Source organism: Rhinolophus hipposideros (genome assembly GCF_964194185.1).
Source record: "Rhinolophus hipposideros genome assembly, chromosome: 5".
Classification (NCBI taxonomy): Eukaryota; Metazoa; Chordata; class Mammalia; order Chiroptera; family Rhinolophidae; genus Rhinolophus; species Rhinolophus hipposideros.
In genome coordinates, this window is record NC_138051.1 from 57400486 (window position 1) to 57415652 (window position 15167).

Below are 15167 nucleotides of genomic sequence, written 5' to 3' on the forward strand. Positions count from 1 at the left end.
ACAAAATTTAAAGTAATAGTATAATGAATCCCTAATGTATCCATCCATCCCTTCTAAGAAAGATTTTCTGTTTCCTCTCTTGGCACATATTAAATGGGCCTCTTCTGTCTTCCTCTGGTTAGATGAATGGCTAAGAGAATGGATCTTCTGTATTGAGTTCAAGCCTTTGGTTATCATTTAGGTATTGGGTAGTATTCTGAGCCTCCTAAGTCATAATCTGACACTATTATTCTTGGTAAGGACCGTTTTTTGTCTTATAATTCTTGCTTATACTTCGTCTTGCACTGAGATGTCAAGCTCCAGCCCTTGAGAATTATCTGATGGTAGGAGGATTTTTTCTGAATTTCAACTCTTAATCTCTAGTAAAAATGTATTCTTGGTTCAACATTTTATTAAATGGGAATAACTGAGTATCACCTAGGCCTTTTGAACTGACAAGTTGAAAGGTTTTAATTTGACTTAGATATGAGAATTATGTACAAACCTTTGAAAGTATGAAGGAGAAATTTTAAACTTACACCACTGATTGCATTCAGTAAGCTGTTTTTTAGCATCTGTATTTTATAACAAAATTAATCCTGCTGCTTCTGTACTAGTTAGGTCACAAGGTTATGTTTTTTAAAAGGTCCTAAAGACAGATTCACCCAGGATACTGCCCTAGGTGATAACTTCTAGTGGAAAGCTATTCATTGCACTTAGGCAAATTAGGTGGCCTTTATACTTGCCTTTATTCCATTCCATAGAACTACCTTTGTGTCTCTGGAGCTGAACACAGGCTGTGATAGTTGTCTTTGAGTCCACATCTTTGTGACAGCAGAGGAATTCTCTATTTGAGTATACTGATGTTTATGAGATTTTCAGTAATTTTTGAACATGAATTAAGAATATGTTGCTCCCATTCATTACTTCAAAGGAAGAGACTTGTTATAAATTTGATAGGACCTTTTCACTTTATTTTCAAGCATTTATGGGCATAATTTTCACTTCTCTGTCTAACGTGACCACAAAAAACATAGGTTAGTTCTACCTTTTAAACCTGAAGTGTAGATTATAGACACATTTTTGGTTTGCAACATAACAGTAGGCATTCCCATAAATTAGTTTGAGAAATTAATTTATTTTGTACAAGGTATGATCCCTCTGCACAGTGAACAAATATATTACAAATCTGGATTGCTTTAAAAAAGTATTGCCATTTCATAGTCTGAGTGCTATTGTACAACAATTGTTTTCTTTATTAATTTGAATTATGTACACATCACTTTGAAAACTTAGTTTCTGTAAAATAATTGAACAAATCTTTCCAAGTTGCCAATAAAATGCACAGTGCACATGTTGAGGTTGACCATGACCCCTACCTGTGACAGTGCTAGACAGATGTTCCTAACAGTTGCTCTGTAAGATTGAAATGTCTTTCACACCAATAACTTAATATTCGTGAAGACAGCCGTTGCCACCATAGATTAATCATACCCTCTGTCTTTCCTTTTCCCTGTATTGTCTGATTTGATTTGTGGTACATTTCTTTAAACAGAATGCTAGAGCTGAAGGGATGTTAGGTTTCCCTTACACATCTTTACTTCTCCCTTTTTGACACATGGGGGGAAAAGGAGCCCAGAGAGGGCAAGTAACACTCAAATCTCTTGACCCAGTGCTTTAGCAATTCCACCCTGCCACCTCTTGTTGAATTTTGCCCAGAAGATAGTTGGCAAAAAGAGGTGAAACTTGAAACTTGAGTGATGCTGCTTATTTGCAGTTTGCCAGGCAGCTGTTACTGTACATGCAGGGAAAGGGGAGAAGAGAAAAACCTGGGATTGAGATGAAGTTTCTCCTTGCTGATCTGACTTTGCCATGATTCTTGATCCTTGCTTCACAAAGACAATCGAGCATTTGCTGCCCTGATATACTGAGGTAAGTTATTTATATTTCTTTCTACATACGTATGAGAAATATTTACTTGGGTCTACAAAGTAATTTTCTAGTATTTATATTTTAATAAGGCTTTTTTGGAAAGTAAATTTGCTATTGCTGATCACTTGCTCCCATGCACACATGCAGCATTCATGTAAGTATTAGATATTTTCCCCTAACAACATTTGCTTAAGCTTTCAATGAAGTGGTGAAGGGCTTGTACTCATTTTTTTTTTCTTGCTGTTGCTGGTTATTACCCAAACTAATGGGTTCCATGGCAGACTTCAAATTTTATCAAGGGCTTCAGAACTCCCCCATTCCAGCTTTGCAGTCATTTGGATTCTCTTCTGTATACCTTTTGGGAAGTAGTTTTACTGGCTGGACTGTTATCAGAGAATGGAGTGGTATAGGGGTGACCATTAGCTTCCTTGCTTTGCCCTTTTGATCTTTAATCCTCGTGAGGAGGTCCTCTTTATGGGGTTTGGGAGTTGGCTCCATTTTTGACTCATCTGAGCCCCCGTTTACCTATGTTTAATGGTAGGTGACACATTTGAATACTGGGATCTGGAGCATTAGCTCATTTAATTCAGTTTGGGCCATCTCAGTCAGTAGGTGGTGGTTTTAAGGTAGAAGTACTTCCTATCTTTCCATGCTCTTTACTATAAAGCTTTTAACATCATGTTACAGCAGCCAGTGACAGTCCATTCTTTCTTTGGTCATTTCAATTTAGTTCCATCAAAAAACGTAATGTACTTTAAACAATTTAAATTTGCTGTATCCACTTTTGTCTAATGATTACATCAAGCTCAAGATTTATGAAGAAATGCTTGAAAATCAAGTACTCTTCTGAGTCAAGGAATGCCAACCAAAAAAATTGGGGAGGCCAAATAGCCATTTGTAGGGACACTTAATTCTTATCAGTCTGACTGCTTGCTGAAAGCAACGCCGCAGAGTTGTGTTTCCCCTGGAATGACTCAGATGTTGGGTGGACTAAGGAGACGTGACAAGGCCAGGACGACTTGCAGTGTTCTGGAATTTGGCCTAGAAATACTGTCGTAGACCGAAAGAGGCTGCTGCACTTGGGAAACTTGGTTCTACTACCAGCAGGGCAGAAGAGGGAAAGTTAATTTGTGTTTATTAAAGTCTTATTTTAAAAAAATGGAAGCTGTCAGCCTTAGACTATATACTAACTCTGTAACCTTGGCCATTGTAATTTGATGGACCAGACATGTAGGTACTTCAGGATTGATATTAGCACAGTTTGTGTACTAATTAGGTAATCAAACATGATGGGAACAGCAACCAAAAGGACAGATGTATTATTCCAGGTGCTTTAAAGTAATCCACTCCCCTCCCCAGTCCTCGTTTCCCCCTAGGAACGTTTGTAAAACTTATTCTACATGTTTTCTAAGCATTATGTTTCAGATAATTAAGTATGTAAATAAATATATCTAACTATATTTAGCTGATGTTGACGAGTAGCTGTATCCTAAATGTTTTAAAAGACCATATAATCCAGGGATTTGGGGTTTGGGGTTGGGTGAGTGATAGGATTTGCCTTTGCAAACAGGCCTTTTGAACAATTATTCCAGTCCCACTTGGAAGCTCTTCTTTAATTCCAGGTGAAAGTAATAACTAACCCGCAGCTGGAGTCAGTCTGTACCATTGTTTCAAGTCAAAGGATTGTCTTCTTTCAGAGTCAGAGAATATTCAGCCGCGCACATTGCAAGAGAGAAGCTTATCCCTCTTAAGACTGCTTGTCCTGGGAGGGCCCGTGAGCAGGGCTCTGTCTTACTGGGAGGAGGTCATAATGACCAGGAATATGGCTGTTCCTAGGTAGGTCGTATGGATGCTGGATATAGCTGGAGTTATGACCGCGGCCTTCTTGGACCACACTGACTGTGGGCTCTAAGGAATATAGTGAAAAATGAGTTCAGAGAACACATTAGCTTTGGTTGCCTTGTTGGAGGGAAGAGAGTTCTATTTAACTAGGTGGGGGGAGAGAAGCCAGGGATTTATAAATCTGATAAATGTATGAGGATTAGTACTGAGACTTGCTCATGAAATGAAAAACCTAAGTGAGTGTACTGTCAGAATCCTAAGCTCTGGTCAAAAAAAGAAATTTTGAATATCCTACAAGTAGGGGTCTTATCAATGAGCCCAAGGACATGGGTTAAACTGGGGGAAAGTAGAAGGTGATTTAGAAAGTTAATGTCCTGATTTTCTTTTTTAAGCTGGGATTTGTATCAACAGTCAGTTGAACTGTGTGTGTGTGTGTGTGTGTACCCACTCTCCACTTCCTCGGGGTCTCTGCTTCATACTAGTCCTGGTGTTTTTTTAAAGCAGAGCTGGCACAAGAACTCGATTTCCTGCATGAGAGAGGAGGGCAGTCCTAGGAAAGACAGTTCACCTTGGATTCCTTAAAAAGCAACCAAAAAAGGGTGTGTTTTCAAGATGGGGTGAGTGGAGAGGGATTGTTTTTTACTTCAGCTGCTGACTATTATCCTAATTTCGCTAAGTTACTTATTTGAGACACCTACCAACTTCATATATATTTTTATTAGCTGTCGACAAGGATGGCACATCTGTGTACGGAGACCCCCTGTGCACAGGCGACTTCATTTCTACATAGCTGCTTTCTGGAAGCTTGCAGGTGAGGATGGGTGGATCCTTAATTGTGGCGTAAGGGTTTTCACTGCTATTCAAGGAACAAGTGCTAGAACTGCACACGGATTCTTTCATGTAATCTGCAAGGCAAGAGAAATTCCTTAGGACAAGCAAGGACATAAGACTTCATTTAAATACCAGAAGCAGACTGCAGAGGAGTCATGTGTTTTCAGGATCCTGGAGCTGTAAAAGCCTGTGGTCGTCCGAGATTTACTTATTAAATATGTTGAGTGCTTTCCTAGGTAGGCAGAGTTCTTTTTCTAAAGAACTCTGTTTTTGGAGGGATAGGAACATGTTTTTTAGTAGTCAGGTATAGGGTAGAGGACGAGAAAGATTAATTCAGCATATTCATAACGTGCTTTCACCTCTATTATATATTTTTTACAAGATCCTTCAAGGATAGTTGATAGTTTGCATTTTGTAGGATGAAGGCCCAGGACGCATTTTAATAGGATGAAGGCCAGAGAGATGAAATGACCTGGCTAAGGCCACACAGCTCATGCACGGCAGCGCCAACACTTGAATCCATGCCTTGGGAATCCTGTTCTGTGATACCATTCTTGTGAATTCTTTTTGGCTACCAGAAGTAGGTGTGTGTGTGTTGGTACAGGTGTCAGCAATTTGGCAGCTAACAGCAGCAAACTGGCTGCATCCCGGCTCGAGAAGCTTGTGATTAGAGGTGGGCAGATGGAAGTGTAATAGAGTTGTCAAAAGCACCTCGGTCTCAAGCTAGCCTTTGGAAAATTCCTGTTTTCTAGCAAGCCTGCAGTGTCTCCTCTGGGATCAGTTGCCATAGTTCTTATGAAAGCTAAATGCACCCTATTTTAGTAGTAACTTTTTCTGATGCTAGGAGAACTCGTGCTTCCTCTCTGCTGCCTCTCAGGCACGCCAAGTCCCCAAGACTTCAGGGTATGTTAGGGTACAAAAGAATGCAGACTAGTTTCCAAATGTGAAGTAAGTAGCTCCAGTGGAGGCAGAAAGTTCTCTTTGTGACTGGGAGTCACAGGAGGAAAGGGGAGCCCTCTTCCTTCAACCCCGACACCATTCCCCTTTGGGAGAAGATCACCGCCTTCTGTAGATTGTCCCAAGTGAGGCAGGACTCCATTACTCTTCCTCTAGGTGATCTGGCAGCTCTTTCTGTGAGGCGCTGCCAGCGGGGGAGGTTAGAAAAAAGTGCTGCGTGATCTAAGAGGCCTCTCCCCTCGGAATTTCTACAAGTGGTAGTAGATGGTGATGTTCTTGGATGATCTTTCACTAGAACCACCACGAATTACATTTTGGGCTGGTATTTATGCTTCCTGCCTTCAACTTGTGAGATGAATGGAAATGTAAAAAAGTGAAAGTGATCGTGTAAGTCGGGGGTAGCTACATGTCCCTTGGTCCAGCGAGAGCAGAACAGAACACTCCGTGTGTGTCAGTCACAAGCAGTCTTTTCTCCCCTCACAGGTGACTGGTTGGGAGGGTATTTACTTTTGTATTAGTGTGGAGTTACTGATGTCTGTTTCAGCAGGTAACATTTCCTCAATCTTGTACAAAAGTACATCGACTCATTAGTTCCTTCAAGTGTTCACGACACCCTGTGGGGTAGGTAGAGCAATATTATTCTCCCCTTCCCCTGCATTGCTTATGAGGAACTTGAAGCTTTGAGTGGGGAAGTGACATCTCCAGGGTCACACTGCTTAACAGTAGCAAAGCAAGCTCTAGACCAGGCTCAAACACTTTCCATCACAACTTAGCCCCCAGTGGAGAGGGGTATTGGTTTGGTCTCCTCTTAGATTGTGGCCTCTTTGTAGCCTAGAACCCTGGAGAGGAGAAAATATTCTTGCTCGATAATGAGCAGTCCCAGCCAGTCCCAGCAAGGGCTAAAGGGGGGCTAGTTCGACCCAGCTGCTGGTGAGGCTTACATGGGGAAAGGTGGCATAACCTGCCTGGGTCCCCGGTCATAACCTGCCTGATCACATACATTTGCCTCTAGTGAGTACTTTGTTTCCTCAAACAAGGGAGTGGGGCTAAGTCCAGGAACCCTAGTAGCATGGCTAATGGGTCCCCCTTTGGGTGTTCCAAACGTAATCAGCCAGGGAGTAAGGTGATATGACTCAGCTGCTTGTCTGGAAGCTGAGGACGAATTGCTTGAAGAAGGGCCGTCTCCTGAGGGAGAAGTCTCCTAACACCTCTCTCCACCTCCCGTCCCAGACACATCCTTTTACTTTGATTGGCAGCTGTCTCAGTTGCATATTTTCTCAAACTCAAGGAGCACTGATAGCTCACTTTGTGTGGCACCCATAGCTAGTCTTTCGGGTTAGGTCATGAAACTTGTGACATCTGTGAAGGAGGCTGGGCAGGAAGGACTAGTATTACTACTTTAGAAATGAGGAAACTGAAGCTCATAAAATGTGCTTAATGTTAGTAAGTACTCCTGGTTAAGACTCAACCCGTCTTCTCTGATACCCAGTCAAGGTGTTTTCCCCTCACATCTTGTTCCCCATGCTCCTTTCCTGTGTCTCGAAATGTAAACTGTATCTGCAGCAGTTTCCCCTCACTCAGCAAGGAACACCTTTTGTCTGTGGGGCCAAGCCCAGGTGAGAGAAAGGCAAAGCTTTGGAGCTTCTGTGGATGTGCCAGGACCGATTCAGTTACGGCCCTGGGAGAGCCTCGAAGCCTTAGCTCAATGCCTCAGAGCCTCAGCCGCCAATAGTGCCCTTCTCATTTCCACCAGAAAAGTCAGGGCTGCTTCCAACTTGGGGGGAAGAAATGGTTTGCTCTGCAGCAGGGGGTGCACTTAAATGGATGAAAGAGAAGTTGGGACAGTGCGGGAGAGGGTTAGTCTCAGAGAGAAGCAGTGTCTTTCATAAAAGGGCCAGCAACAAAGACAAAGGATGGAGAGAGAGAGGGAGAGAGGAGAGAGGAGAGAGAGGTGGGCGGAAGGTATTGAATTACGGAATAATCTTGTCTCTGAGAACTGGAATTTGGGGAAGGTCTAGGCGAGCCAGAAAACTCCACTCCAGGGAGCTACTCTTTCTCTCCAGCTGAGTCATCCACCTGCCTGCCCAGAGGAAGGGAGGGAGGAGAGGGGAGAGGGAGAGGGCGAGGGCGTGGTGAGGGGAAGAACAACCAGCTGCTCTAGACACTTCCTCATTGTATCTCCCACCCCCCCACCCCCCTCCCCCGCCCCCGCGCTGATCCCTCCACTTCGGGGCATTTTGCAAAAGAAGGGGAAGCATCCAGCAAGCTCTGGGGAGTCACTCCTCCGAGGCCTGTCATTAGTGTCAGTACTGAAGGCTTGGCCCTATAATGCCCTGGCATTTGCTCTCGTCAGATCACACAGCCGGAATCAGTGGCAGAAGGGGCCTCTAAAATGAGCTCATGGAAACATCTTCATTTTATAAAAGGAAGCAGCAAATCCAGACAGGGAAGTGACTTTCCCAGGCCACCTTGTGAGTGGGATCTGAACTTACCCAGGCCTTACTTTCACACTAGCATATAGTTAACACCAGTATTTCACTGTCGGGGAAAACCCAGGCACTGAACATCCATCTCTTGTTTCCCAGCTGACTACTACTCATTAGAAAGCTACACTGCCTTCTCTCTTCCTGGGTCCTAAGTTAACATCCTCTTGATTGAGAGACAAGGCTATGATATGGGGAGATCTCAGAAGAACCACATTAGCTGAAAAAGTTTCCAGGATGTCAGTGGACACAAGGCCACTACAGGAAGAGACTTGGTTAGATTACCAAGGAGCATACAGGTGGGAAAAGGGGAAGCAACAGTGAGATCCAGGATTCCAGGATCCTAAAGCTGACAGAGAGGATTGGGGAAGATTTCTTCTACAGCAGTTTGAAATGCTGATAGACAAGGAACTGAACACGAGGCAGTTTGTTGTAGAATCACTGTGCTGAGGGGGAGACGGAGAAGGGGAGGCAGAGGTGTTTAAAGGGTAAGAGGAGGTTAGCATAGCTGTGTGCGTGGTCTCATGACCTCCAGGATGAAAGTGAGGGGAGGTCTTCAGTAAGGGAAAAGAGGAAGCACTGAGTGAAGTAATGACATAGAATGTCCAAGCTGGGAAGGGCCTCAGATGGTGTTAGTACCCCCTGTCCTAGAGGAAGAAACCTAGACCCAGAAAACAACGCTGTGACCTAGTCAGGGACACACAGCAAGAACTACACTAGAACCCAAATCTTGTAACCCCCAGACCAGGGCCCTTTCCCACTGCGTTCAGAGAATACTTAGGCTCTTGACTCGTAGCAGTTGTGATTTGATCCGGCTCCGTAGTTCTAGGGAATAATTTCATTCCTGGTACAGACTAGTTTATTAAGTGTTTATGTGGGAGTTGCGCCAGTTAGTGGGGTGTACTCCTTGTCTTTGAGAAGTGCTTCTGTAAAGGTTTGAACTGTGACATTCCATTTTCCTCATTTTGAATTCTTCTGATGTGTTGGTCCCCGCCACCTTCTGTCACATCTGCCTGCACAGCCCTCTTTTCTCTCTAAAGGATGATTGTAATCGGGGGCGACACAGTCTGCACTCAGGCCCCAGGACCCGTGTGGTCCCACGAGAATGGCGCTGAGGCGGAGATGGGCTCTCTGGAGCTTGCTTTCACATTTGTGGTTGCCAGTCTGAGAGGAGCTACTCTTCTCACAGTGCACAGGACGACGAAGTGCGTGGGAAAGTTGTGTGCTCATGTACTGAGGTGTCGGCACCTGTCTCAGCTTATTCACGACTGAGTCATGCATATTCTCAGAGCTAGAAAAGCTCTTAACTATATTTCTGCCCAATCCTCAGGCCTCTGAGAAAGCAACTGAGCCTCCAGGTCACAGTACTAAAACAGGAGTGCTGTTTTTTTCTGTATTTAGCCTTACTTACTGTAATGGCACTTGTCTTCCTTTGGATAGTTTAAGTCAAAACTCACAGGACATTGCCAGAATGATGCTCGCAAGGGAGTAGTGTCCTTTGATTGGCCGGGAGCCTGGGGTGACCTCTGGTCCTCCAGATTGTTCTCTTAAGCCATGCGTATCCTACACGTGCTGATGGAAACTTGCCCTTCCTGTTCTCTTGCTCAGGACACACTTCTCACGACCATCACCTGCCCCTACTTCACCCCATTTCTAACAGCCACCCCACCAAGGGCTGTAGACCACCAGCTGTCCTTGGTTAGTAAATGGTTATCTTGGATGTGTCCAAAGTGGAGTCGGAAAGACCAGAACAGTAATCCGGGAAATCTGGGTCAGCGTAGACCAGAGGTTTCTAAGCGGTAGTTGGGTGATACGTTACAATGGATAGCTTCAGGTACTCTGCACAAATGTACATTCTAGGGCCCCACTCTAGGTCTACAGTATAAGAATCTTGGGGAGATGGGGAGTGAAAATCTGTTTTTATCCAGCTTTCCAGGTGATTCTGGTACACAGCTAGATTTAGGATATCCATTGGGACTTCTGCTTTCAGTCATTTCTTACTCAGTTTGGGGGAGACTCTTAAATAGACCTCAGATAAAATGAACAAAATGACAGCCCTATTACGTAGGTACAATCAATCCTTTACAATATGCAAAAACACTTCCCATCTGTGATTTTATTGAATGCCTATGACAACCTGTTAGACAATAATAGGACAGGCACAATTATCCCAAACCTTGCAGGTAAGGAAAGTGGGCCTTGGAGAGCTCACAGTCTAAAGTCACAGTTAATAAGTGACAGAGTAATAAGTGACATAGTTCCAAAGCCACCTATTTCACACGTTCTGTCATTTAAACCTAGGGCCTAAGCCCAGGGGCAGGACCTGAACTTTCATCTTGGCTTCACCTGTGGACTTCCTAGAAGGATGATCTCACTTGCAGTTCCCATGTGTTGGGATTATTCCTGGGTTCCTTGTGCTCAGCGGACAGAGCTCTCTTGAGGGTGAATGCCGTACATTAGGGTATCATTTTCATTCTTTGTGCCCTAGAAAGCCAGCAGGTGTAGGGTGGCGTTCCTACCAGTGCAATGACAGGAGGCCTCTGGGGCAGGTACATTGACTTTATTTCAGGTTTTTTAATCAATTTAATTCGTACTAATTGGTTGGATAATGACGTTCTCCATTTCCGAAGACATTTAGTTGGCATCTATAAAAAACCCACAGTGTTTGCTAAGCAGGTGCAACTGAAATCGAAAGATGAATCCATTATTATTATGATTGCTCCTCCTGGGCAGAGCTACCCAGCAGCCCCAGGTCCTGTGGTCTTTTAACTTTTTGTGGGAGACGGGGGTGGGGAAAAGATAAAGTTTCTCTCTGGTAGAATTCCTGGCCATTTCAGATCCACACTCTTTATCTTGCTAAGCCCTTTCTAATGGGATGTCAGGATTGGATACTCTACCTTTGAAGCCTTTGTCCATAATGTATGTGTTTTGATGTCTATCCATTCCACAAGCACCTGCAGATAGAGTATAAGAAAAAATATGGGGGTGAGTGAGGTTTACTTAAACTGCATATGTGTTGTTGGCTTCATCTTTGTTCTTTTTCTTTCTCCCCTACCCAGAAAATAAATAATTCTTTAGTGCTAGAAAGTTATTCTGGGTTTAATCTACCCTAAATCATTTTGACCATACAGGAATTCTTAAAGGGCTTATAAGCATTCGCAGTGGTCTACAGCGCCCCCTGGCATATGCAGCATTCCTCCTCTTTAGCCTTCACTCTGAGGGGAATGCCTTCCAGGAGGTGATCAAAGGCAGTTCTGATGCCACCTGCAGTCATTATAGGGGAAGTTCCAGGCTGCAAAAGTACAGGATAAGGAATAAATCAAAACCAGTGCTTAGCTTGGGGGAAGGGTACATGCCATTCCAAAGCCCAGTTCTGTTGGATTTAGAATAGGGTTAAAGACTATTTCTTACCTCTCACCTCTGATCCTGCCTTTCCTCTCCTGGATCTCAAGCTCGACCGATGGGACCCAGAGAGGGAGGCGGACAGGTGGCTGAGGCTCCTGATTAATCTTTATATGACGTACAGTCATTCCCATTCCTTTGGGTGGACCACTGGCACCTGAGAGCTGTCTTTGTAAAGTATTGCCAATGTTTTTTAATCCCAAGGATTTCTTTTCTCCCTTTTGGCTCAGTGCATCTTAGGCTCCCACAGTGATGGTCCTGAGCTCCTCCGTAAGCAGGACTTACAGGTTCAGGGACCAAGCTCAGGTTCATAGCTGCTGCTGATCCCAGAAAAGAAATTGTCTAGCATTTTTAGGTTGGGACAGTAATGACATTGGCACAGAGCCAAAGCCACTCTATTCTCAGCTTTTAACTGAGGACACAATACCGGGCAAGGCCTGAAGCAAGTGCTTACGAAAGTACAGTTTGGCTCTGCTTGACTCTCATCGGTTTCTGACACTGGTGACCACTCCAGTGCTGTTTAGGTACCTCCCGTCCCTTCCCACAGAGAGTCCCCAAGGTTAGAATTAACAGGAGTCTACTCCTGTCTGCCTGCCTGCCTTCCACACATTTCTGAGTGATAGGGCAGAACCAGGTCTAAGCTTTTCCCAAGTTTGCTCTTTTTCTAAAGGGCCTCTGGGTACCTGTGCCCTTTAGAACACGATCACAACAGTCTGCGTCCCTGGCATCAGTTCAGCACTTCATACCAGACAAGGGCTTCCTTTGCCCTCCCTGCGGGACGGAGGCTGGGCTGTTAACTCCTCCCCGTTTCACAGAACAGGAAACAGGCCCAAAGAGGGGCGTGACTTGCCTGAGACCACACTAGCAAGCGAGACATTGAGTGACAACTAGAGCCCAGATCTCCCCAAGTATTTTCCCACTGGCCACCAGCATGCCTGAGGGTAAGCCAGAAAATGACTGGTGGCTGTGGCTCTACTGGTTAAAGAGGGAGAGCTCAGAGCAGGGCGAAATCTGGGCTGAGCCCAGAGGACGCTCCCATGTGGAGATAACAGGGTGGTGGTGTGTGTGTGTGTGTGGGGGGGGGGCTGTATTGGTGGGGTTATTGAATGCCCTGGATACCGCCCAGGGATCCCATAGCCAAGAGCACAGCCTCCTGGGTACAGGCCCAGGGTCTTTGCCTCCATGCCTACTCAACCAGCAGATGAATTTAGAATCTTCACTTTTGTTAGTATTATTGGACCTAGGGACCCACAGGGGTTGGTACAGCTGCCTCTCTCTCCCTTGAGTTCCAGAAACCAGCTAGAGCCCAGGTTGTCTAACACGCGAAGGCCCTGCCCTGAAGGGGCTATTCGTAGCATTCTCTGTTCATTCATAGCACTCACTATGGGGACCTCCTTGTGCAACGCCTACACACATCCTCCCATTGCAGGACTGACTTACAAAGTCTCCTTCTTCCCTCTTGCCCAGGTCACCACGTTTGAAGCTGAGACATGAGCACAGAGAATGTTGTTGACACAATCCTGCCCCAATCTCTCCAGATCGCTAGGATGAGTGAGAGTTTGGCCTGGGCCACAGGTGGCTCTGGGCTCTCTCTCTGGGGGATATTGCGCTTTCTGGCCAGAGAACCAATTGTTTATCATCCACACCCACAAGGGCCCAGAGAACGCCAGAGGCGTTGCCGTCCCCAGGTCCCTTCTCAGTGGTTTGGTACTGTATTCTGTGGACTGCAGGGAATGCAGTTCTGTCGTGTCCTGGTCACCTAGTACCGTTGTAAGTTGTCCACATCCACTGACCATGATGGGAGCAGAAGGATTTCACTTGTTAGGGAATTGCGCTGTGACTAATCATGTCGGGAAGGAGCGGGACTCCTCTTTCTATTGAAAGTTCTGGAACCAATGGGGGTGAGTCAGGCAAGGGGCAGAAATGGGAGATGGGGTGAGTCAGGCAAGGGGCAGAAATGGGAGATAGGGCAAGTGCTGGGTCTAGACTGGTCTGAGAGCCTTAGGGGCCCGGGGTGGAGGGGAGGGCTGGGGGCGTCTAACCTGGTGAGTGTGGCTCAGCGTGACGGCTGAGGTGTGTAAGTTCAATGTAGAAGTCCTCGGGCGGGTACCTGGCCTCCAGGGCACTGATCTGGAAATGGGAGTCTAGTGAGAGGAATGACAGGGACGAGCCATTATTCCCAGGGCCTGGTAAGGTGGGAGTGGGGGTGGGGGTTGCAGGGTGAGGGTCAGGGTAGGGCAGGCCAGAAGGAATTAGGGCTTCTTTGTGTAGCATCCAAAGGGGCTGGGGCCAGCAGGGCCTGGGGCTTTTGCTAGAGCTGAGGCCATTGGCCTTGCTTCCCCTCACCCCGTCCCCCATCCCCCTACGTCCCACAGGAATTGGTGTCCACCTGGCCAGCGGGGCAGAGGGAAGAAAACCTTGAAAGGGGTACCTTGGTAGGGTCTGGGTCAGGCAGGGGTTCCTTTTCCAGATGGTGAGTGCATCTTTTGCCTTCATCTGGAATCCCCACATCTGGGGCCCTGGGCTGTCTCCCTTGTCCCTGGGTCAGAGCCACCATCTCCCTACCCCCTAGTATAGGAATGAAGAGGGTCCTGGGCTTCATTTGCTTAGAAGAGCTGAAACAGGGACTTGGGTTTCCTCCCCACCCCCTTCTCCCTGGGGGAAACCATGCTCAGAATTCATCTACTACTCCTCTCCCTTGGAGCTAGGACAGGGCCCTTCTCAGTGTAAAGAAGTTGAACGGGGTGCGACATGATGGTGGGGAACCACACTCAAACCACTACTGACCTAACACGTTCACATAGCTGTAGGGGGTCCAGCCTGTTGTGTCTCTGTCAAGGGACTTGGTACTGAGCTGTGGGAGAGTAGGAGAGCCGGTTAATGCCTAGTGCCCCCAAGGGGCCCCTGCCCAGCCTTATGCACCCTCCGTCTGAGGATCCTGACGCACCTTGGTCCTAGATGGTTGTGGGGAAGGGAGAGCTAGGTGTTCTAGGACAGGCCAGCACGCTGTGGCCGAGGCCAGCACGCTGTGGCCGAGGCCAGCACGCTGTGGCCGAGGCCAGCGGGGGCAGAGTGTGCCCTGAGCTAAGCTGTCTGCCTGAAGCTTAGGCTCCCCAAAGGAGGACAGGCACAGATGCTCCCGAGAGCCAGGAACTGGCCTGAGCCACGCTGGCTGGTCCTGACGGGGAAAGCGGGTCAGCCGGGGGGGCTCTGGAGTACCTGCGCTGCTACGAAGCCTGCCACACTCTGTCACCTCTGCCCCCTGATCTGGGCTGAGTGCGTCTCCCTTTCAGATGACCAAGTGTACTTAGGGTACCATTTTTCCTCTTCCTACATTCTCAGCAGTATGAGGCAAGGATGGTCGTCCGCATTTCACAGGTGGGGACCTGAGTCCTACTCGTGGGCCCTGCTTTGGTTACACAAGGAGTCAGTGGCAGAGCTGGGTCAACTCAGTCTCAGTGTCCAGACCCATATCCTTCCCATGCCATCACAGCGGTCTGCTTTTGCTACATGTGCCCTGACTGTGCCAGGCCGAGGAGTCCCTGACCACACAGAGCCACCTGGGGCCCCTGGGGTGAGCTGAGTCAGAGGGTCACCAAGTGAGCTCCTCCGCATCACTCCAGCTCCTTACCGAAGGAGGGTGGCTGGCACTTTCCTGGTAGAATGCGACCAAGAATGATGGCATCCTACATCCCTGGCATCCTTTGTCGTGAACCTGCTACGGCCTTAATCATGTGGCTC

At 46.7% G+C, this 15167-nt stretch overlaps 1 protein-coding gene across 6 annotated transcripts in view; it reads right to left on the reverse strand.

Annotated features, from left to right (window-relative positions):
* Positions 1-1325: 1325 nt before the first annotated feature.
* The window catches only part of MEGF11 (multiple EGF like domains 11), a 339010-nt gene continuing 325168 nt past the window's right edge, over positions 1326-15167 (reverse strand). For 3 of the 6 annotated variants that reach the window (XM_081049863.1, XM_081049864.1, XM_081049865.1), the window contains 5 exons: positions 14214-14280; positions 13469-13570; positions 10922-10978; positions 4452-4658; positions 1326-3819 (listed from right to left, as the gene is read on the reverse strand). In XM_081049863.1, the coding sequence (XP_080905989.1) occupies positions 3659-3819; positions 4452-4658; positions 10922-10978; positions 13469-13570; positions 14214-14280 (594 nt within the window). In that variant the 3' untranslated portion in view covers positions 1326-3658. Of the gene's footprint in view, positions 3820-4451; positions 4659-10921; positions 10979-13468; positions 13571-14213; positions 14281-15167 lie in introns of those variants that run through there. The other 3 variants (XR_013993445.1, XM_081049866.1, XM_081049867.1) reach the window with 3 other exon arrangements.